The sequence below is a fragment of the Nannospalax galili genome, unplaced genomic scaffold (assembly GCF_000622305.1).
Source record: "Nannospalax galili isolate Female #2095 unplaced genomic scaffold, S.galili_v1.0 scaffold1200, whole genome shotgun sequence".
NCBI classification, from domain to species: Eukaryota; Metazoa; Chordata; class Mammalia; order Rodentia; family Spalacidae; genus Nannospalax; species Nannospalax galili.
The window spans coordinates 591,179-614,369 of NW_008347131.1; the positions used below are offsets into that span (position 1 = coordinate 591,179).

General features: G+C 45.7%; 1 protein-coding gene across 2 annotated transcripts in view; it reads left to right on the top strand.

Moving 5' to 3' along the window:
- The window catches only part of CUNH11orf49 (chromosome unknown C11orf49 homolog), a 219,310-nt gene that overhangs the window by 195,499 nt on the left and 620 nt on the right, over positions 1 to 23,191 (top strand). The window contains exons 5-9 of one of the 2 annotated variants that reach the window (XM_008843561.3): positions 15,117 to 15,202; positions 17,481 to 17,676; positions 18,329 to 18,438; positions 20,875 to 20,938; positions 21,165 to 21,931. In XM_008843561.3, the coding sequence (XP_008841783.1) occupies positions 15,117 to 15,202; positions 17,481 to 17,676; positions 18,329 to 18,438; positions 20,875 to 20,938; positions 21,165 to 21,339 (631 nt within the window). In that variant the 3' untranslated portion in view covers positions 21,340 to 21,931. Of the gene's footprint in view, positions 1 to 15,116; positions 15,203 to 17,480; positions 17,677 to 18,328; positions 18,439 to 20,874; positions 20,939 to 21,164; positions 21,932 to 23,191 lie in introns of those variants that run through there. The other variant, XM_008843563.3, reaches the window with a different exon arrangement.

Consider the following 23,191-nt stretch of genomic DNA (forward strand, 5'->3'; position numbering starts at 1 on the left):
CTCTGGAACTACATTGTTCTCAGCACTGCTTTCTTCCAGGTACCTACTAGAATGGCCTATTAAGCTCTGCTTACAGCAAGCAGCCACTTTTCTAGCCCAAACTTCCAAAGTCTCCCACATTTCTTCAAAACCCCACATGGTCAGGTTCTTCACAGCCAACAGCCCACTCTCTGGTACCAATTATTGTATTAGTCACTTTTCTGTTGCTGTGATAGAAACACTGACCAAAGCAATTTATAGAAGGAAGAATTTGAGTTTACGGTTCCAGGGGAATTACAGTCCGTCATGGCAGGGAGGCATGGTGGCTGGAGGTGGCTGGAGCAGGAGCAGCAGAAGCAAAGCTCTCACATCATCACCAGGCACAGGAAGCAAAGAAGGCGACTGGAGATCTGGCATCTGGCAAGGCTTAAGAACTCTCTAAGCCCATCTTCAGGATAGCCACACCTTCTAAAACCTCCCAAAACAGCGCCATCATCTGGGGACAAAATGTCCAAACACTTGGAGCCTATGGGGGACATTTTCATTCAAATCACCACACTAGTACTCTGCAAGAGCAGTAAGGGTTCATTCCTAACCTCTGAACCATCTCTCCAGTCCCATCAAATATTATTTGACTTTCGATTTCATGGAGCTACTCTGTATAGTGTGGATACAATCATTAATAAGATACAGTTCTTGGGGGCTGGAGAGATGGCTCAGCAGGCAAGAACACTGGCTGTTCTTGCAGAAGACCTGGGTTTGAATCCCAGCACCCACGTAGCAGCTAACAACTGTCTGTAACTCCAGTCCCAGGGGATCTGACAGCCTCTTCTGTCCTCTGCGGGCATTGCATGACATGGGTGCACTTACCTACATGCAGGCAATACATGCATGTACATAAAATAAAAATAAATTATTTTTAATTAAAAAAAAAAGATACAGTTCTTAGGGCTGGAGAGATGGTGCAGCAGTTAAGGGCACTGACTGCTCTTGCAGAGGACCTGGGTTTGGTTCCCAGAATCCACATAGCAGCTAAAAATCACCAGTAATTCTGGTTCCAGAGGAATCTGATGCTCTCTTCTGACCTCTGCAGACACTGCATGACATGGGTGCACTTACATAAATGCAGGCAATACACTCCTACATATAAAATAAATAAAATGTGGTAGGTATGGTAACTCACACCTTTAATCCCAGCAAGTAGATTTCTGTGAGTTCAAGGCCAGCCTGGTCTACATAGCGAGTTCCAGGCCAACTGGGGCTACTGGGGCTACTGGGGCTACCCTGTCTCAAAAAAAAACAAAAAACAAAAAAAAATTTTTTTTTTTTTTTAAAAAGTCACTACCTGCCAGCCAGGCATGGTGGTGCACGCCTTTAATCCCAGCACTTGGGAGGCAGAGGCAGGCGGATCTCTGTGAGTTTGAGGCCAGCCTGGTCTCCATGGTGAATTCAGGACAGCTGGAGCTACAGGGAGACCCTGTCTCAAAAAGACCCCCGATAAAAAAAAGTCATTACCTGCCAACATTTTTGATATATCACCTTGGTTTCCATCACTCCAGAATAGCCACTGTCCTCCTTTCCCATTCCTGATAGTGCATGATGAATTTAGGAGAGTGAACCATAGCTTTGCAGCCATCATACCTGTTTCCCCAGACCCTCCCAAATGATCTGATTTGTGTAAGTGCTGCAAGATTATAGATGAAAAAATACCCTAGAAAAACCACAAATTCTGGTATAGATGGTTCATCAGTTAAGAGCACTTCCTGCACAATCACTAGGAATGGAGTTCAGATCCCAGAGCCCACATGACAAGCTAGGCATCCCCAAAATGCCTGTAACTCAAGCTCCAAGGGATCCACTGCTCTCTTCTAGCACTGTGCTAGACACCCCATGCACGTCTAATGTCTACTGAATGAATAAGTGAATGAGTGAATACTCAGCAGTTCAGAGCATTGGCCGCTCTTGTGGAAGACCTGGGTTTAGTTCACAGCACCCACATGGCTCACAACTTTAATTCCAGGGGATCTGATGCCATCTTCTGTTCTCCGTGGGTTTGCATGCACGGGTGCACTTACATATATGCAGGCAAAACACTCATACACATAAAATAAAAATAAATAATTTTTTTTGGTCTTTTTGAGACAGGGTCTCTCTGTAGTCCCAGCTGTCCTGGAACTCACTATGTAGACCAGGCTGGCCTTGAACTCACAGAGATCCACCTACCTCTGCCTCCCACAGTGCTGGAATTAAAGGCGTGCACCACCACGCCTGGCAAAAATAAATACATTTAAAAAATAATAATAAATTTGAAAGTTTAAAACACAGATTCCTTTTTGGTTAGTTGGTTGTTATGTTTTTTGTTGTTTGTTTTTGAAACAGGGTCTCAGGTAGCCCAGGCTAGCCTTGAACTCCCTATGTAACCAAGGATGACCTTAAATTTCTGATCCTTCTGCCTCTGTGTCCCAAATGCTGGGGGAAAAAATCTTAATGCTAAGATATGTATATACTTGGTACAATTATCAATACAAAGTAGCTTCTAAAATGCCATTCCTGTGGCGAGAAGCTTATTTGGTAGAAACCCACACTTTCATCATGAGAAGAGAATGAATCAGAGCCAGCTATATCACTGACAGTGTGAAGGAATTCTGGAAATGCAAGTACAAAAACAAGGGCTAAGGGAAATCCACAGGACACTGGCTACAAAGTAGAGATGAATTCAGTTAAGGAAGTTTGTTTCCTCCCTGTGTGTTAGTCTTCTCTGTCAACCTCAGCTCCTCAATACCATTCTTTCTCTACTCTACTCAAGCTGGCATAGAAAAAAACAATTGTAGACATTCCAGAAAATGCCTCTGGATTGTTTAAGCTATTCTCATTTTATCCTGAAAGTCAGAATCCCAGCTTCTCCATACACAGGCCCAGGCATCTAACCAGAATCACAGATGTGGATGGTTAAGCCTGCAAGGCTGATTCTTGCTAGAAGAGGAATTGCCCTCACCCATCATACTGCCAGGCTCACTTATTCAGGGCTCTGAGGTCTGGGGACAGGCTGCAGGAGGCTCCAGTCTATGATGATGTGTGTGTAAAAGAATGTAATCCACAGGCAGCTGTAAATCAGAGCTTGTGCATGGCACAGTGTCTCCACAAGCATCTGCCTTATGGACTATAAGCATCCTGGACAGGCTCTGGGGCAGCAGGTGTGAGCTGGAAACACAGTTAAGAGCTAATAGACTCTACAACAGCAGCCCAGCCAGAGACCCCCTGCCCCTCATTAGTCCTGAAGCAGGGAGAAGAGTTATATCCTTGTATCCCTAAATGATCCCATAGCATCTCCATCTCACTGTCCTCTAAACTGGAAAGATTTCCTGATAGTTAAGAGCCTGGGGATGCAGAGGACTTGCCTAACATGTGTGAGGCCCTGGTTCAATCCCCTGCCCTGCAAAACAAGAGCATGTGATTCAAGCCAAACTTTTGTACTTATTAGCTTGTGCCCTTGGGAAAGTTATTTCTTTAAGCCTCACTGTCCACATTTGTAAAATAGTAATGTTTATTGTCTGCAGTGCCCTGCAGCCAGGTGTGGTGACGCACAACTTTAGTCCTAGCACTCGGGAGGTAGAAGCAGGCAGATAGATCCCTGCGAGTTTGAGGCCAGCCTGGTCTACATAGCGAGTTCCAGGCCAGCTGGGGCTACAAGGAGCCCCTGTCTCAAAAAGCCCCCCCCAAAAGAACCCGAAAAAAACAGTGCCCTGAATGGAGTGAGCTTGCAATACATGTGAGAAGTAGTGGTATCAATATTGACCTATTGGCACACAGGCACCATGGTGATAGGAAGATGTGGATGTACATCCTGTTGAGCCCCATTAACTGCATGACCTTAAGGATATCCCTTATTAACTTCTGTTTCCATAGCTGTAAAATGAGAACAATAATAACAAACCAAGGGGTTTTTGTGAGACTTCAGTAACAAATATGTGAATTGCTTAGGACATTCAATAAATAATAATTGAGCCAAGCCTAGTGATGCATACCTATAATCCCAGCACTCAAGAGGTGGAGGCGGGAGGCAGGAGTTCAAGGCCAGTCTGGGCTATATGATACCCTGTCTCAAAACAAAAACCAAAAATAAAATAAATGTATATAAATAAGGGCTGGAGAGATAGCTCAGTGGTTAAAAGCACTGGCTACTCTTAGCCAGGGGTGGTGGCGTACACCTTTAGTCCCAGCACTTGGGAGGCAAAGGCAGGCAGATCTCTGTGAGTTCAAGGCCAGCCTAGTCTGCATAGTGAGTTCCAAGCCAGCAGGTGCTACAGGGAGACCCTGTCTCAAAAAGACAAAAAAAAGAAGTCTATGAATAGGCAAGTGTCTCCTTTAGTGTTTGAAAAGTTAAAGTGATGAGGTAGCATTGTTGATATGAAACCATTTAACAGCTGTCCCTACCTTCAGTTCCAATGGATCCATTGCCCTCTTCTGGCCTCTGCTAGCACTGCAGGCATATAGTACACTTACATGCAGGCAAAACACCCATACACATAAAATAAAGATTTCTTAAAGTATATAAATTGTTTACTGTTATGATGATGTTGATAATATTATTACCAGAATTTTTTTTGGTATTTTTGAGACAGGGTCTCCCTGTAGTCCCAGCTGGCCTGGAACTCGCTCTGTAGACCAGGCTAGTCTTGAACTCACAGAGATCTGCCTGCCTCTGCCTCCTGAGTGCTAGCCTTACTATTACCCGGTTTTTAAATGGCCTTTTTTTTTTTTCCGGGTCTTCTGGCCTTTTATTACTTCAAAACCTTCAGAAGATAATATATAACAAAAATACCAAGTAAAATCAAGACTGCTGTCGGGATAGAGAGATTGCTCCTCAGTTAAGAGCACTGGCTGTTTTTGCAGAGGACCTAGGGTTTGGTTTCCAGCACCCACGTGGTGACTAACAACTACCATAACTCCAATTCTAGGGGATCTGATGCCTTCTTCTGTCCACCACAGGCATTACACATGTGGTGCACTTATATGCAGGCAAAACACTCACACACATAAAAATAATTAAGTAAATAAATAATTTAAAAAGACTGCTTGTGGTTGGTGCTGCCCTCCCAGCTAGCCAAGGGGACTGCCATCTGTAAACCATTTGAAGCCCTAGCCACACAGGATCAGAAGCTCCATTCCAAGAGTAGAGATTTAAAGCAGTGTTTGCCCTCCTGGGCATGTGTCAAAATCACCTGCAGGACTTCTTAAACCCAGCGGCAGCCTCAACCCCAGAGTTCAGGAGGTCTGGGGTGGGGCTCCAAGGATTATTTCTAAAAAATTCTCTGATGATGCTGATGGTCTAGGAACCACACTTCCAGAACCACTGGTTTAAAGTGTTGCCTGCCAGTCTTCCTCTGGCATTTTAATATTGATTGGATTACATTGGTTATATTCCCTTCTCTCTCTCTCTCTCTCTCTCTCTCTCTCTCTCTCTCTCTCTGTAAAGACAGGGTCTCCCTGTAGCCCCAGCTGGCCTGGAACTCACTGTATAGACCAGACTCGCCTTGAACTCACAGAGATCTGCCTGCCTCTGCCTCCAGAGTGCTGAGACTAAAGGCATGCACCACCACATCCAGGTATTCCCTTCTCTTTTGTCATCTGAAACACTGTTTAACTTCTCCCTCACCAAAGACCAGCACCCCTGATCTGTAACAGGAAAGGATCTGCTTCCATTGTTATGTTACGATTATATCAAGTGCTTCAAATCACAGAAACTTGTAAAGAATCTAGTTTTAGATATAGTCACTTCCTTTCAAGAAAGTCATTTTCAGCTGGTCCTATGTCACAAAGCCACAGTATAGTCTGATGGGGCAGGACAGGTGCTAGATTCAAATCCCAGGTCCTTTACCATCCAGTTTATGACCTTGAACAAGTTATTTATCTTTGCCAGGCATGGTGGCTCATACGTGTAATCCCAAAGTTTAGGAGACTGAGGCAAGAGGATCACTGTGAATTGGAGGCCAGCCTGAGCTATGTAATGAGTTCCAGGTTAGCCTGGGCTACAGAGTGAGCCCCTGTCACAAACAAACAAACAAACAAACAAAAAAGGTTATTTAACTTCTCTAAGCCTCAATTTCCTCACCTGTAAAATAGAAATAATGATAGCTAATAGAGTTGTTCTATGGAATTAATGAGATAATTCCATAAAAAACATGTCACATGCTCCACCAAATTACCTGATTTTTACACTTGACCTTAGCCAAAAGTCCAAGAAGTGGTCAAATTACCTGATTTTTAAAATTATAATGTAGGGGCCAGGCATGGTAGTGAATGTCTTTAGTCTCAGCACCAGGAAGCAGAAGCAGGCAGATATCTTTGAGAGTTCAAGTCCAGCCTAATCTACATAGCTATAAGCCAGGGCTCTATTGTGATACCATCTTTTTAAAAAATATTTTATTATTTTTATGTGTATGTGTATATTACCTGCATGTAGATAAGTGCACCTGTGTCATGCAATGCTCGCGGAGGACAGAAGAGGCTGTTGGAGCCCCTGGAACTGGAGTTATGGACAGTTGTTAGCTGCCATGTGGGTGCTGGGATTCAAACCCAGTTCTTCTGCGAGAACAGCCAGTGTTCTACAGCTGAGCCATCTCTCCAGCCCCATGATGCTGTCTTTTTTTTTTTTTTTTTTTTCGGTCTTTTTGAGACAGGGTCTTCCTGTAGCCCCAGCTGTCCTGGAACTCACTATGTAGACCAGTCTGGCCTTGAACTCACAGAGATCTGCCTGCCTCTGCCTTCCGAGTGCTGGTATTAAAGGCATGCACCACCATGCCCAGCAATACTGTCTTTTTTAAAAATAATTTTAATGTAGTGAATGAAGAGTGAGGTTTCACTCCTATGTTCATTCTTTGAGGTTTTTCTGAGTGGCTGGTACCTACCAGATCACATGCCACACCCTGAAGATATAGCTTTATGCTTTCTTGATGGCTTGCTTGCTGTTTCCTTCTTTCCTCTCCTCCAACCCCAATATCCTTCTGCACAAGCATCTACCCACATCACCACTGTCCCACAAAGTCTTTCCCCAGAACAGATTGTCTTTTCCTCCCCACTTCTTCCAAACTCACCAAATATATATTGAGTGCCTGTTATCATTCTGGAAAGGGGAATAGTGACTAGAGCAGAGGATGCCTTATCTCTACAGGAATTTCCAAACTGATATATGCAATGCTAAGTGCTATAGGGTCTGAAACAGGATAACCAACCTAGCCTGGAGGCTGGAAGTCTCCTTCATGAGGAAGATTGATAAGAGAAACTTGTTGGCGAGTGAAGATTTTCTATAAAGCCATCATATTTATAATAGTATACCAGAATAAGACTAGACTGCGTTCCTACTAGACAGTCCTATATAGACTCATGCATTTTTAAAGATTGACATGTAAAATGTAAGTAATGCAGAACAGCTAACAAAGGGATGATTCCATAAGTGGTGAGGAAGCAAATGGTTATCCACACAGAAAATATAAAATTAGAATCTGGGCTGGGAATATAGCCCAGCTGCATAGCACTATGTGGCATGCAAAAAGGTCCTGGGTTCCATCCTCAGCACTGGGATGGACAGGACTCCCTACTTGTACCATATTCAGAAGTCAAGGTGTAAAATGCAAAACTATAGCTTTAAAGAGAATAGCAGGAATGTGTGTGTGTGTGTGTGTGCGCGTGCACATGTGTGTGTGAAACAGAGTGGAGAGAGAGAGAGAGAGAGAGAGAGAGACTGACTCACACTATACAGTCCTTGCTGGCCTCAAACTCACTATGTACACCTTGCTGGTTTGGAACTCAGAGTGCTCTGCCTGCCTCTACCTCCTAAGCTCTGAGATCGAAGGTGTGTGTCACCACATCCAGCTCAACAGGAAATATTTTTATGAGAATCTAGTGGCAAAATTATTTTTTTTATTTATGTATAAATGTGTATGTCTGTGTGAGTATATGCCACATATGTTTGGATGTCTGCAGAGGCAAAAGGGGTATTGAATTCCCTGGAGTAACAGTTGTGAACTGCCCTACATAAGTACCAGGAACTGATGAACTCAAGTCTTCTGAAAAAACAGCAAGCATTCAACTGCTGAGCCATCTCTTCAGCCCCGAAAAAAAAAAAAAAAAAAAAATCTTAAATATGACGCAAAAAGCCCAAGCCCAATGGGCGAGATGAATACGATTAAAAATTTTTGTTCATTCATTCTGCAGTCATAGAGAATGCCATTACTTGCCAGACACTCTTCCAGGTGCTGCGGATAAAGACATTATTTCTTTCATGGCACTGGCATCCTAGAGAGAGGGAAAGTACCAGCAAGGAAGCAAGAATTCTCTAATGGCAAGTTGAAGGCTGCTCACAATAATGAAAATATCAAATGCTAACTACTACACGAGGGAATTAAGGATTTCAATGTTCTGTTCAACGAAAGACACCATAAACAAGACTGAGGAGCTGGGGGCCATAGCCCAGTTGCACAAGTTCCTGAGTTCAATCCCTAGCACCATTCCCCACGAAAAGTTGAAGCTGCTTAGGAGGCTGTGGCAGAGGGATCACCTGAGCTCAGGAATTTGAGTTCAGCCTAGGCAACAAAGTAAGACCCCACCTCAAAAGTAAAAAGTATAGCCTGGCCTGGTGGTACAGTCCTATAATCCTAGCTACTGAGGCAAAGCAGGAGGATCACAGCTTCAGGCCTATCTGTACTCCTGAGTGAATTCAAGCCAGCCCGGGCAATTTAGTAAGATCTTATCTCAAGTTAAAAGGTGAAAAGAGGGCAGGGATATGTAGCTCAGTGGAGCACAAAGCTCTGGGTTTAATCTCTAGTACTATTTAAAAAAAAATTTTTTTTTAAAGTTAACAGGCAGGGTGATACACACCTTTAATTCCAGCACTCTGGAGGCAGAGGCAGGTGAATATCTGTGAGTTCTAGGCCAACTATGGCTACATAGGGAGCCCCTACCTTAATAAAAAAAAATGAAAAAACATTTTTAAAAATTGAATCAAGGCCAGCACAGTTCAAGGCCAGCCTGGTTTACTAGTGAGTTCCAGGCCAGCTGGGGCAACAGGGAGACCCTGTCTCAAAAAAGACAAAAAAAAAAAAAATTGCATCAAACTGGAGAGATTGCTCAGTGGTTAAGAGCACTGGCTGCTCTTTCAGATGACCCAGGTTTGGTTCCCAACACCCACATGGTGGCTAACAACCATCCATAACTCCAGTTCCAGGGGATCCAACACCCTCTTCTGACCTCCATGGGCATGGCACAACTCGGGTGCACCTACATGCAGGCAGTACACTCACACACATAAAGAACAATTAAAAAATGGAATCGGGGCTAGAGAGATCGCTCAGCAGTTAAGAGCACTGACTGCTCTCACAGAGGACCCAGGTACGATTCCCAGTACCCACATGGCGGCTACGAACCGTCCTTAACTCCAGTTCCAGAGGAATCTGAAGCCCTCTTCTGACCTCTGCGGCATTGCACGACATGGGTACACTCACATACATGTAGGCAATACACTCATACACATAAAATAAATATTAAAAAATGGAATCAAGGGATACAGACAGTAAGTTATTCTCTGTAGTAAAATGAGAGTTTAAGTACTTCATTGTAATCAAGGAGGAAAGGCAGGATTTGAGCAGAGAGCAAATGAGATAGCAAAAGTATCCTAGGCAAAGTAGGTAAAGCAGCTGGGTTTTCAAGCCATGGTAGCCTGCAGAGAGAGGTGTACAGGGAAGCAGGAGGAAGGGAATGCCTTTAGGCTGTACCTTGGGTTTAGGTAGGTGTTTAACCTTCAGAAACCTGTGGGACAGTCCACCCAAGCCTACAGGCTTCTCTGGAGTTCTAGGATAATGAGGCTGTAACTTGGGACCTGAACCTCCAGCCCTTCTGTGGGCAGTTGTCAGAGCTAATAGCCAACACGAGCAGGGGCAGGAACAGAGGCCCCAGCAGGAAGGTTTATTGCCACTGAGGAGCACAGAACTACTTTTCTTATCAGGTACAAGCTGCCAGTGGCCTAGGACCCATGCTCAGAGTCAGAAAGGCCTGAATTTGAATTGTAGCTCTTTAGCTTTTAGTTTGTAATCTTGGTTAAATTTTGATGCTCTTCTGAACCTCTGTGTTCTAGTAAAAGCACTCACTGAGCTTACTTCACAGGGTTAACGAATATGGACCAGCGAGATGGCTCAGCAGGTAAAGGCACTTCTCTCTAAGCCCAGCAACATGAGTTCCATCTCTGGGACCCACATGGTGAACGACTCCCACAAATTGCCTTCCATACATATGCTGTGGCACATCTTACACACACTCTCTCTCTCTCTCTCTCTCTCTCTCTCTCTCTCACACACACACACACACACACACACACAAATAGATAACTATAATTTAAATTTTATTTCATTTATTTTTAAAAATTTTATGTGTATGAGTGTTTCACCTTTGCGTATGTAAGTATACCATGCGCATGCAATACCTGCAGAGGCCAGGAGAGAGTGTTGGATTCCCTAGACCTGGAGTTCTTAGCCTCCATATGGATACTGGGAACTGAGCCTGGGTCCTCTGGAAGAGCAGCCAGTGCTCTTTTAATCCCTAGGCCATCTCTCAAGCCCTTTAATTTTTTTTTAATTAAAAAAAATATGAAAACTTACAGGATTTATAGTATAGACAGTAAGCTCTGAAATGAAAGAACAGGCTGCGGCCAAGGAAAAATTGTTACCTGCACATCCCATGCCATTTGAGGGCCTGAACTAAGGCAGTATGTGAAGCACAGTCATCCCCCCACACCTGAGTTCAGAAAAAGAGGTGCCCAGGAAACCTGCCCAGCAACCTGCTCCCCTACATGGGGCAGGTAGCCCAGTATAGTTTTACCACTTCCCCACTCTCACTGCCCTGACTTTAAAACACAACCTGCCAGGGTGTATTGTAGGCCCAAATAGACTTGGGGACATGTTTCAGTTGTCTCCATGAAGGACAACAGTCATATGACCTCCACAGAGAGGTCCAGTCATGAAAAGTGGCTCTTCTTTCTGGCCCTGGCTAAGGGCTGGCTTCTCCCAAAAGTGGGCTGGAAACTAAAAAAGTGGGCTGGAAACTAAATAGCTTGCTTCTGGCTGGCAGCCTCTGCCTGGCTGGGAGCTGGCAGAGTTTGCTTCCTTTGAGCCACTTTGTTATTTTGAGCACATTTAGCACCTTAACCCAGACAGAATCCTCATGTTGATAGCAGCTCACACTTGCAGCCTACTAGACACTAGGTGAGGAACGTCATTACATTGTGTTTCTCGAGTCCTCTGGAATAGGAACTATGATTATTTTAACTCTGTAAATGAAGAAACTGAGGACAGACAAAACTGAAGCGAGTGAGTGATGGAACTGAGACTTGATCCCAGGGTCATCAAACCCAGAATTTCAGAAAAATAGGGTCCATCTTATAGACTGACCCTTAGGGGTGCAAAGGAGGTTGGCACATCAGGAGGTCTGGACTGGAAGCTATTGCTTCTTTGGCACTCATTTACCTCCCAATCAGCCAGCTCATCCCAGCTGTTAGAGTCAGCAAGGGAGTGAGGCAGCTAACCCCCAGGGATTAGCTCGGACCCTGCCAAGTACCCTTTCTTCATCTCAGTTGCCTGCTCTGGACTCTACCCTCCACATGGTTCTGCTCAATGCCAGCCTGAACCAGAGTGCCTTTATTTCTCCCCCAGAGGTCTTGCCTTCTCTCTAGCCCAGAGGCATGGTGCAAGGATCCCTCCATGATCCAATAGATTTGTACAAACTCTTGGCAGCAGTTCCCTGTTGGCTCCACTTCAAAGCTGGGGTGGTCAGGCTCCTCCAGGTGTCAGAAGCAGCTGGCATATTAGCAAAAGGCCTCTGGCAGGAAGGGGTGTCAAGCCAACCACCATCTACTGGAAAACAGCACATGTGGATGACCTTGTCTCTAGGTTCCTTCAGGAGCCCTCTGGGGGCAATGAGTTTGAGTTCAGGATCAAGGAGCTGCCTGTGGAAATGTACAACCTCAGGTTTTCCATCTCTTGGAAGATAAAGGCTAGGCTGTAGCTTCCTGCTTGCCTCTTCCCACAGCTCTGCTGGAGTTCAGAGCAAGATGAAGATGCCCAGAACTTTCATGGGTCAGAGTGTCTGTCTGGAGATGGACAATGCCACATATGGTATTTGTGTCTGTATTTTATTTTATCTCAATTTGAGTGTTTTGTTTTATATGAGACAGAGTTTCTTTATGTAGCCCAGGTTAGACTTGAACTTGAAATCTTCTTGCCTTAGACACATGCCTTCTTGCCTATAACCACACTTGGCTATATAGGGTATTTTGTTTGTTTTTTATCCCTTTTTTTTTTGGTCTTTTTGAGACAGGGTCTCCCTGTAGCCCCAGCTGTCCTTGAACTCACAGAGATCCACCTGCCTCTGCCTCCTGAGTGCTGGGATTAAAGGCATGCGCCACCACACCCAGCGTTTTTTATCCTTTTTAAAAAATATTTATTTAGGAGCCAGGCATGGTGGCGCACACCTTTAGTCCTGGCACTTGGGAGGCAGAGGCATGCAGATCTTTGTGAGTTCAAGGCCAGCCTGATCTACATAGTGAGTTCCAGGAAATCACCTTTGACAGAAAGCTGGAGCCAGTTTTGAGGGTGGGAAGAGGAATGCATAGCTTTTCGCCAGTCTGGGTTAGGGAAAGCACTTTCCTCTCTCACATCCCAGAGTGCTGAGTAGGGATCTGCTTGAATCCTCAGGGAGACAGGGCCTGTCTCAGGAGTGTGCTTTGAGGGATAACTACAAAGGGAGGTAACCTCTGGAATTAGGACAGGGGTGATGAGGATTGTACAATGTTTTCAATATACTAAAACACTGATTTATATGTTTTTAATGGTGAATTTTATATTTTTCAATTTTTATTTTATGTGTATACGTGTTTTGTCTGCATGTATGTAAGTATACCACTTGCCTGCAATGCCCAAGGAGGTCAGAAAAGGGCATCAGATCCCCTAGAACTGGAGTTACAGTTGTTAACCATCATGTGGGTGCTGGGAACAAAACCCAAGTCCTCTGCAAGAGCAGCAAGTGCTCTTAACTGCTGAGCCATCTCTCCGCCCTGAATTTTATGGCATTTTAATTATAGCACAATATAATAAATGGAATGCAAATAAACTGATTATAAATAAGAGCCCTGGGTTCCAGGTTAATGATAGAGAAGTATTTATTATCCTCAATGGCTCTCCCCAAGGTTTCCTGAGAGGGATACTCTGTCTGATGCTCTCCTTAAATCATTTGTTTTATGCCACTGGCTACTGGGTGCTTGGCTAGCAGCAAGGACAAATCTTTGGCTTCTCTCCTTCTGAGGTGCTAGCAGCCTTCCTTGCTGGGTGTCTTGGCAGACCTGCTTCGTCTGAGGTGTGAGAATTTTTGCTAACTCCAGTGCTGTCTGCCTCCTTGCTCTGTCCCTTCTTTCCCATCCAGATGTCTGAAGTGGGCTCGCTCCATGGCCTCTCTTCTTTTTGCCTCTAGTTATGAGAAATCAAGGTAAACCCCCGCCTCCCCCAACCCCCATCCCCATTCTGCACTGAATCTCCCATTAATAGGGGATTGAGGGACCAAAGCGCCCTCCTGTGGCCCCTGGCAGCATTCCTTCTTCCTACTCTGGCCTTATTTTTTCTGGCTGGAATTTCAATGTTGCACTTTTCTTCAGTTTTGCAGCTTTCTTTCTCCCCCAAGAGACACATAAGAAACAGTTAGGGCCCTAAGCTATAGATGGGGGTAAAAGAATATGCTAGTGCTTCTATTCTGTGTCTTTTCTTCATTTTAAAAGCAGTGTGACCTAATGGAAGCACTCAGCCTATGGAGTCATGCAGACTCACAAGCTGTGTGTGACTTTGGTAAGCTGACTTCTTTGGGTTTTAAAACCCCTCACATACAAAAGGGAAATAACAAAACAACCTTCTAGGACACTATGGGATAAAATTGAATGAAAGGAGTAGTTAACTACTGTGTGTAGTGCATTCCCTGGAGTAGGGAGCTCAGTAAAATGATACCTGTCTCTGTTATTGTTATTACAGCTAGCCAGCAACCTTTCTCTCTTCAGGGAGATCTGAAACCAAGACCAACCTCCTTGCACAATTCTAGGGCAGAGGTAGCACTTGCACCATAGTCTCCACACAGCCCCATTCCTAGAGTGGACAATACTGACTCTCCAGCTGATCCAACTGCCAGTTTGGGGACCGTCTGACTCAAATATACAAGAGCAAAACAAAGCAGATTAAAATAGAAAGATAAACCCAGAAGGGCCCAGTCAGAAACAGATTGGAGGCCCAACTATGTTCCAGTAGAGGAGTTTGGCACACGGAAGGAGCCCAGCAAGTGCTAATTTCCTCCTCTTCCTGTCCCTCTTCAATTGTATCCCTGAGCAGAGTATGAACATGGCCTTGGTGTGATTCATTCACTAGTCAAGCAGTTTCTTCCTATGGGTGCCCAGTGGGAGGAGTAGAGACAGGAGGTGGTTACCTTGCAATGGCCTCTTCAGCATCCTCAGCTCGTTTGTGTTCTCTGACCCTCTCAAGTGCAGATTTGCCCTCTCCCCTTGTCTGCCTTCCGTGTCGCGGATTAGAGGTGCCTGTCACTGTTCTAGCTATTTGGTAGCTTATTAAATCTCAGTACCACTTGCCAAGACCCCTTTAAACCTTTTGGCTGTTCATTTTGCCTTTTCTGATCAGCTGTATTTATTTGGAACTAAATGGTCCTCACTGCAGAATGAAAGGATTTACTGCTTAAGTATGAAAAGAAATCTTGGCTGCATTACAGTTGTGCCCTCTCTTTGCTGCCCCACCTGCTCCCAACTCTGCTCATGCTCCATTGACTGGTGCCACTGAGACTGACCCTGGGACCCCTGCCTCTAGTACAGTCTACTCAGTTCAGTTCAATGGCAGAGTTCCATTGATGGAGTTGACTAGGAGGAGCTTGCTTTGAGGACCCTTCTCCCAAATATGCTGCTGTTCCAGGGGAGACTGGAGGTCTAGGAAAAACCCTTTTATGCATATTGTCTCTCATGTGTATACTCTCTCACTTGTTTTCTCTGTCTTCCTAGGCACACACACATGTAACACACACTCTGTCTCTCATACTCTCTTTTCCCTCAGGATTGTGCTCATGGATGATGCCATGGACTGCCTGATGTCTTTTTCAGACTTCCTTTTCGCCTTCCAGATCCAGTTTTACTATTCAGGTGAGAATGTTCCAAGCCCCATGTGGCTTCAGTCTGGGATCATGTCTCCCTTTCCCACCCTGTTGTCCTTTCCATCTGTGTGCCTGGCACACACATTTCCCTTCCCATTTCCTTTAGGGGCATGCTTCACCGTGGCCCACTAATAGGATGTCTGATTTGCACTGGTGGTCACAAGATTTAATCTGTGAATCCTGCTTCCTCAGCCTCCTGAAGTCATTGGAACAACACAGTTTCCAGATAGCAGTACAAAAAACCCATTTATGTGACAACAACAGTAACAACATCAATAGCATTCACTTCTAATTAAAAACTTAGTACGTCCCAGGCATAGACCTAAGAGATAAGCAGAGATTAATAACCAAAGTCACATGGCTCCACAGTGGTATATCCCAGACCTGTGCCCTTAGCCACTTCCTTGGCCCTTGATGGCATGTATCATACCTTTTTTTTTTAACCATATTCAGAGGTTTTAATAAGCACACATCAAACCAGGCACAGTGGTGCATGCCTGTGGTCCAAGCTACAAAAGCAATAGAGGCAAGAAGGCCACTTCTGCCTAGAAGTTCAAGGCCAGCCTGGGCAACATGATATGAACTCCATCTCTTAAAGAACAAGAATACCACATGCACACACACACACACATGCACACCAACTATAGTTCACATTTCTACTTTGCTCCCTGATTCATGCCAGCTGCACTGGTAAGTCCCTTCTGGAATCAACTGTAATAATTTATTCATCTATTTTTGATGAATAAATATGTTTGTACAAGCTAATATACAGGTGGCATGAAGTTTAATATAGGGTTTAAAAATCACTGTGTCCATAAAGAAACTTATTTAAAAAGAGCTCTTCCAGTAAACAGAAGGCTGTCTTGAAGGCTAGTACTGGCCTTGCCAACTGGTGCCCCAGCCAGCTTTGTCCTCCCTTGGGCACTACATTGTTTACTTGATGGCAGCCCAAAGGCTATTCAGGCAGCAGCTAGAGCCTGAGATCATGCCACCTGCTCCCAGCAGCACCAGCATCCATGCCTCATTTCTCTGAAGCTCCTGGACCTTAGGAAAGGAGCAGCTATGCTCCCACATACACACAACACATAGACACAGACACAGATACACACACACACAGACACACACACACATAGTCTCCTGGTCCTTCTCTCACAGCACTTCTAGAAGGATTGGACAGCCTCCTTGAGCTCCTTGGGTTACTGCTCTGCAATGTTAGAGATGAAACAGGTCATAAGTCATTGGTCACTAACAGTGGTACAACTACAAAACTTTGACAACTTCAAATGATTGCAAAATTGGCCGCCTGTAAGCTTTCTCTCTTCCTTGACATTTTTTTTCTTGTTTTTGTTTTATTGAGTTCACTAAAAGCAGCAGCGGGCTAGGCAGTAATAAGGGTACTGTCTAAAGCCTCCAACATGCTTTCATGAAGCAGGTGACCTCAGAAAATAGGGCTTACCCATGAGAACATGCACGTGTTCACTTTAAAGAAATACTGAGTACAGGGGGCTGAGGAGATGGCTCAGCAGTTAAGAACACTGACTGTTCTTGCAGAAGACCTGGGTTTGAATTCCAGCACCCATATGGCAGCTAACAACTGTCCGTAACTCCAGTTCCAGGGGATCTGACAGTCTCTTCTGTCCTCCACAGGCATTGCACAACACAGATGCACTTACCTGCATGCAGGCAATGCACACATACACATAAAGTAAAAATAATAAATAATTTTTTTTGGCTTTTTGAGACAGGGTCTCCCTGTAGCCCGAGCTGTCCTGGAACTCACTATGTAGGCCAGGCTGGCCTCCAACTCTCAAAGATCCGCCTGCCTCTGCCTCCCAAGTGCTGGGATTAAAGGCATGTGCCACCACACCTGGCAATAGAATATTTTTTTAAAAAAGAAATACTGAGTACTGATAGCATTTAACATGTACCAGCACAGTAGCAATAGGGCATGGCCTATGCCTTTGTATGAGGATTGTACATTCCAGCAAGATAATTATGTAGCAAACCCGTCACTGGGTAAGTGCTACAAAAAGCACATGGTACTCTGCAAGTTTGCATTGAGGATATAGCTAGAACAACAGTCTCGATGGAGCATTTGAGCAGAAGCACATATGAATGTCACGTCTCATGAGGGCAGCAGTCAAACTAGGTGTTAAGGAGTCCGTACCAAGGGTGGATGGAGCTGAGCTATCAGAAAATCGAGGACATGGTGAACAGATGAAATGTTTTCCTGCCTAAACTTCATCTTCCCACCCCCATGGTACCAGAATTCCTGGACAGTGTGGCTGCCATCTATCAGGACCTGTTGTCAGGGAAGAACCCCAATACAGTGATTGTGCCAACATCATCCAGTGGGCAACACCGCCAACGACCTGCCTTGGGCGAGGCCAGCATGCTGGAAGGAGTAGAGGCATCAGTGTTCTACCAGTGCCTGGAAAACCTGTGTGATCGGCAGAAGTACAGGTGGGACATGGGCAGAGACCCCCACCTCAGCCCTGGAGATCACAGGCTGCTAGTCTGAGAACAAGTCTCTAGCAAAATGTTCCAGTTGGTTCAGGGCATCCAGTGCCTAACACAGTCATAATAGGAGAACTGATCTGTTTCTCCGCAAAGCAGATGGTGGCTGAAAAGCTTTCCAGTTGGCTCACTTACAAAGGAACACTCACCTGGGAAAGACTAGCTGTAGGTAACCATCTTACTAGGGGCAGACTGACCTTGGCTTCTTGAAAAGGAAAGAGCATCACTGTTCCAAACAGTCCCACAGAAAAGGAAGACTACGCTAGCCTGGGTGGCACAAAGGTTCCCTTAGGGAAAGAGCCCCAGCCAAGGGGCTGTCACCAGTAGCTGTGTCTTCCTCCTCTCCCTCTGATGCTCTCTACATGCATCAGTTAAGGGACAGAGCGCTTACCTAGTATGTTCCATCTCTAACACCCTCACAATTAAACACCAGCAGGTATACCAGCCCCTCCCATCTTCAGTCTGGGCCTTGCTTCTGCCATGGTTGCCCACGGCCATGGGGCTCCCAGCTTTGGGTGTCCTAATCCTGAAGGTGCAGATGAAAAGGTGGCACTCAGACTTGCTGGTCTCTGAACTGGTCTCTGTATTCTCCTTCTAGCTGCCCGCCCCCAGCACTTGTCAAAGAGATCCTGAGCAGCGTGCAGAGGCTGACTTTCTACGGATTCCTGGTGGCCCTCTCAAAGCATCATGGACTCAATCAAGCCCTGGGTAAGTAGAACCTGATGTGGCCAGCTGCTCCTCCCCCAAAACACTGGTAGCAACTCGCCTCTATCAGCAGACATGGCCCCACAGGGGCTGAAGGAAGTTCTGTCTCCGCCTTGACATCTCAGTCCTAGGGAGTTGCAGTGTACACAACCCAAGACCTGCCGTAGAAGGCCTCTTGCATTCCCACGTGAGGGGCAGCCTTCTTCCCCAGGCCCTGCCACAACATGAATGAAGCTGCTGCACTGCTCCCTGGCAAAGGCCTGTGCAGCCCTCCCTGTAGAATCCCTGGCTCTGCTTTGGGGAGTGGCCTGCAGGTTGAGTAGAGGCTGGACTATTGACCCAGGTTGGGCTATAGACCCAGTGGCTCTGGAGATTATATATCAAAAGACCTGAATCCCATTCAGAAACAGAGCAAAGGTGTGTCTGGAAGGTGTTTTTTATTTTTCCTGGCTGGGAAAAAAAGAACTTTGATAAATCTGATAAAGAGAAGGGGGTGGGGAAGGTGGGGAAGCCTGCAGTGGCCCACTTTTCCTGGCTAATTTATTCTCACTGGCTGGTGTCTACCCACCCAACTCTGCTCCTTGCCCACAGCTACTGCTCTCCCAGGGATGAGCCAGCAGGCCACTCCTGCTGGAGATTTAAGGGGTTACTATTTGTGCCTTTCCTGGAAGTCTTCCTGGTGTGCTTAGATCCAGGTTCCTGAGTCTCATGGCACTCCTCCTCCCTTTGCCAGTTAAGGGAATGGGATGAAGAAAGGGCAGTTAACATTTGCTAAATGCCTACTACAGTGGGCCAGGAGCTGTGCTGGAGCCTTTATGCTTATTAGGAAACATACACATCTCCTGCCAGGGTTCTCTAGGAGACAGGCATGCTAAACCTGGGCTGAGAACACATGCTACCCAGAAGCCTGGTTACTTTGAGTCAGGGACCCTGTCAACTAAGTTTCATAACCAAGGTTACCAACTGGACTAGGACTAGAGAAGAGGCAAACAGGGAATCAGAAATCAAGAGCCAGTGGGGTCTCTCCAGGTGTTCTTTCACAGTGCTGAAGAACTGACCACCTTTCTACCCCAGTCACTAAGAAAGAAGAGAGATGCTAATTACCAACTGAATCACAGCCTTCTCCAGCCTCATCCCCCCACTGCTCTAAGGTCTTCGAAAAAGGGCCTTCAGTTCAATCTTCAGTTCTAAGGGAAATAAAAAGGACCCTCACTATTTTTACTGAGCACTAGTTAATGATTAATGTCTGGAATGTCAGTAAATAGAAGCATGTTAGAAATAGAAACTTGGAAACAGCCTGCTTGAACAGCCCTGATCCCTTTGTCTCCAAGACACCCCCAAATAGGAGACATCATCTGAAAATCTGGGAGAGTCAGGAACTGAACTAGTGCCAGATATGTACTTTTTTTTTTTTTAATGTGTATGAGCCTGCATGTGTGCACCCCTGTCGTGCAATGCCTGCAGAGTCAGAAGGAAGCATCAGATTCCCCTGGAACTGGAGTTACAGACGGTTGGTAGCCGCCATGTGGGTGCTGGGAATCAAACCTGGATTCTCTGCAAGAGCATTCAGTGTTCTTAACCGCTGAGCCATTTCTCCAGCCCCTAGATATGTACTTTTTTTCTTTTTTTTTTTTTTTTTCTTTTTGAGACAGGGTCTCCCTGTAGCCCCAGCTGTCTTGGAACTTACTATGTAGACCAGGCTGGCCTTGAACTCACAGAGATCCGCCTGCCTCTGCCTCCCGAGTGCTGGGCTTAAAGGCGTGAGACACCATACCCAGCAATATGTACTTTTAAGATTAAGTCTTTCGCTGGTAGTGGTGGCCCATACCTTTAATCCCAGCACTTGGGAAAAGAGGCAGGTGGATCTCTGTGAGTTCAAGGCCAGTCTGGTCTACATAGTGAGTTCCAGGACAGCTGGGGCTAACAGGGAGACCCTGTCTCAAAAAGACAAAAGAAAAAAAAAAAAAAGATTAAGTCTAGAGACCTGTGACTGTCTAGCTGGGATTAAAGGTATAGGCCACCAACACCTGGCTTCAGAGGGAGTAATTTTTAACATGCCTCCATGTGTCATCCAGATTTGGGGACATACAATTTGATTTTTTTTTTAAACCTTTTGAGTTAGCATGGGTCATAATCTTCAGCCTAGTCCCTGGGGTCTCAAGAACTAAATCCCTATGCAAACTCATAAACCACATTTAATCTTGGAAGAAGATCACCCTGTCTGGGGACATCTCCTTAGCTGTTGCTCCTGCCCCAAGTAGGAGAGGGAAACAGTGGGCTGCCCTAAATTTATGAAGCAGCACCCAGGACTAACAGTTCCACATACATCAGCCCTCCCAGGGTTGGCAGATGTGAAGGTGAGGGGCACAGGGTATCGGGTGCATGGTTGAGAGGCCCTCAGGTTGTTCTGTGACTCCACTCCAAATCTCTACCTTCCAGGAGCTTTGCCTGATAAAGGAGACCTGATGCATGACCCAGCCATGGATGAGGAGCTAGAAAGGCTGTAAGTGTTAAGTGGGAAAATGTGGCTCCCTTGTGGAAGCCAAACCTGTCAGATGTGGCTGTGCCCCACTGTAGATGACACAGCACTTATCTAACACCCTTCATTGGTCAGCAGAGGACAGAAGTACCCTGAGTCTCTGGGGGTTTGTTCAGGTGTAGAAGTGTGGAGGTTCTGGTCTCTGTATAGGAGATACCTCATTGCCCATGGGTCTTCTTCCCTCCTTCAGGCTGGTCCAGGTCCCTGGCCTGGTCAACTCCATCACTACCACTACAGAGGCCAGCTACCTGCCTTCCCGGACCCCTCCCCGGGTTGGCTCCCCATGGAGACCCCTCCATCACTCCCACAAAGTGGATGCAGAAAGCGATGGCTCCACAGAAGAGACAGATGAATCCGAGACCTGAGTCCAAGGGGCCTTGTTTATGACCTGTACCTTACTTCCCACCCTGCCCTAGCTACCCTCACCAGACCACCTCGCCAGTGTCACTGTGCTGCCCCCTAGTGGAGAAAGGGGTGAATAACAAACAGCTCTAGCCATGAGACCTGCAGTACAGTGATAAGCCAAGCAGTCACCCCAGAAATTTCATAGTCACAGCTCCCTGGCCATTGACTTTTGACTATTTGTTGAGCCCTAAATTGCCATACTGTCCTGAGGCCACCTCAGCACTGGGAAAGGTATTGGCTTTAGCCTTTTGTTGGCAGTCCTCTTTACCCCTCAAGAGCAGTGTCTTCTCGTCCACCCTCTGCTATACTCATTAAGGGAGGTTTCTCATAGGGCTCCTAAAAGGGAGAACATGAATTAGTAATGCAGGGCCTTGCAGTAAAAGGTGACTCCTGAGAGCAAGTACTGGGAAGACATACCAACTGTGGCCTTCTGCTGGAGAAATCAGCCACTAGGATTAAGATGGGCAAGAAATTTCGCCTTCAGAATTTGCTTTAAGTTTGTGTCAAAGAGTTAAATCTGTTAAATGAATAAAGTCCCTTGTGTCTGGTAAATGGTGAGTCTAAAGCCAATAGGCTAAGGGAAGGGAAAGGGTGAGTGTGGACTTGGATGTTTTTCTGGCTGGGTAGGAGGTAGAGCCTGGGGCTCCAGCCTGGAGACATGCCCCAGCTGACAGAGAACCTGGCCTCCTACAAATGAGGGTAGCCATTCAAAGGCACAGTGTGCACAACTTCAGAAACATCTCAGATGTTTCAAGGACAGGTTCCTACCACTTTCAAGAGCCTAGCCACAAAGAACTCGAGCTCACAGCCTTTTGTCAGGGTTACATTAAATATTTGAGAAGACTCATTCCACGTTAAAGCAGTAGAAATGTAGATACACACAAAGCAGGCTAAGTGTACATGCCAAGACCTGGATGAAGGTAAGGTCATCTTCTTGAATGAGGTGACAGATCCTTCACTAAACAGGTTTCTCAGGCACCTGAGCAAAGTAGGCTCCCCAAATGAGGCCAGGGTCACTACTATTGGATACATGTTTTCCTGTACTACTTCCTACCAAGATGTGCCCTTGGATGATTATGAGTAGCTTCCAAAGCCGTGCAGTGCCATGGCAAGTTCATCCTGAAGTAGTCCCAGACCTACCTACAAGTATTTGAGTCAGCCCCTGAAAGGTTCCTCAAATTCTTGAGTGTACCACAATAACAGGGAGGTTTAAAACAGTGGCATCTACCAACTGGAGTCCTACTCTACCAGCTTGGGACTATAGTTTATGAATATCCCAGATAATTCTGAAGCACTGGAAATCACTGGCTTGAAGGTAACTCCATGGCTCCCTCTACTTGTTCTAACTCTCCATTTTCCAGTGGTTTATAAATCCCCATACCAATTGTTTATAATGGTTTATAAATCCCCATACTGAGGATTCCTAAGGACAGAGACTCTCTATATGGAAAGGGTTGATCAAGTCAAGGGTTTACACACAAGCATATTTAACTCTTTCAGGATATAAAATGGTCTCACTTAAGTCTGAATATTTAAAATGATTTTTCAGGCCAGGCATGGTGGCTCATGTTTATAATCTCAACACTTGGAAAGCTGAGCCAGGAAGATTGCAAGTACAAGGCCAGTCTGAGCTACAGAGCGAGACACTGTCTGAAATAAAAATAAATTTCAACTCCACTGAGAAACAGGCCTCCAGTCCTGCCTCCTGTGGTGAGGTGCAGACCACCGAGGTTGCCCACCACCCTCAATCATAGGGTTCTGCAAGATGAACTAAAGGGACAACTAACACCACCTCTTTCCTCCACATGCAAC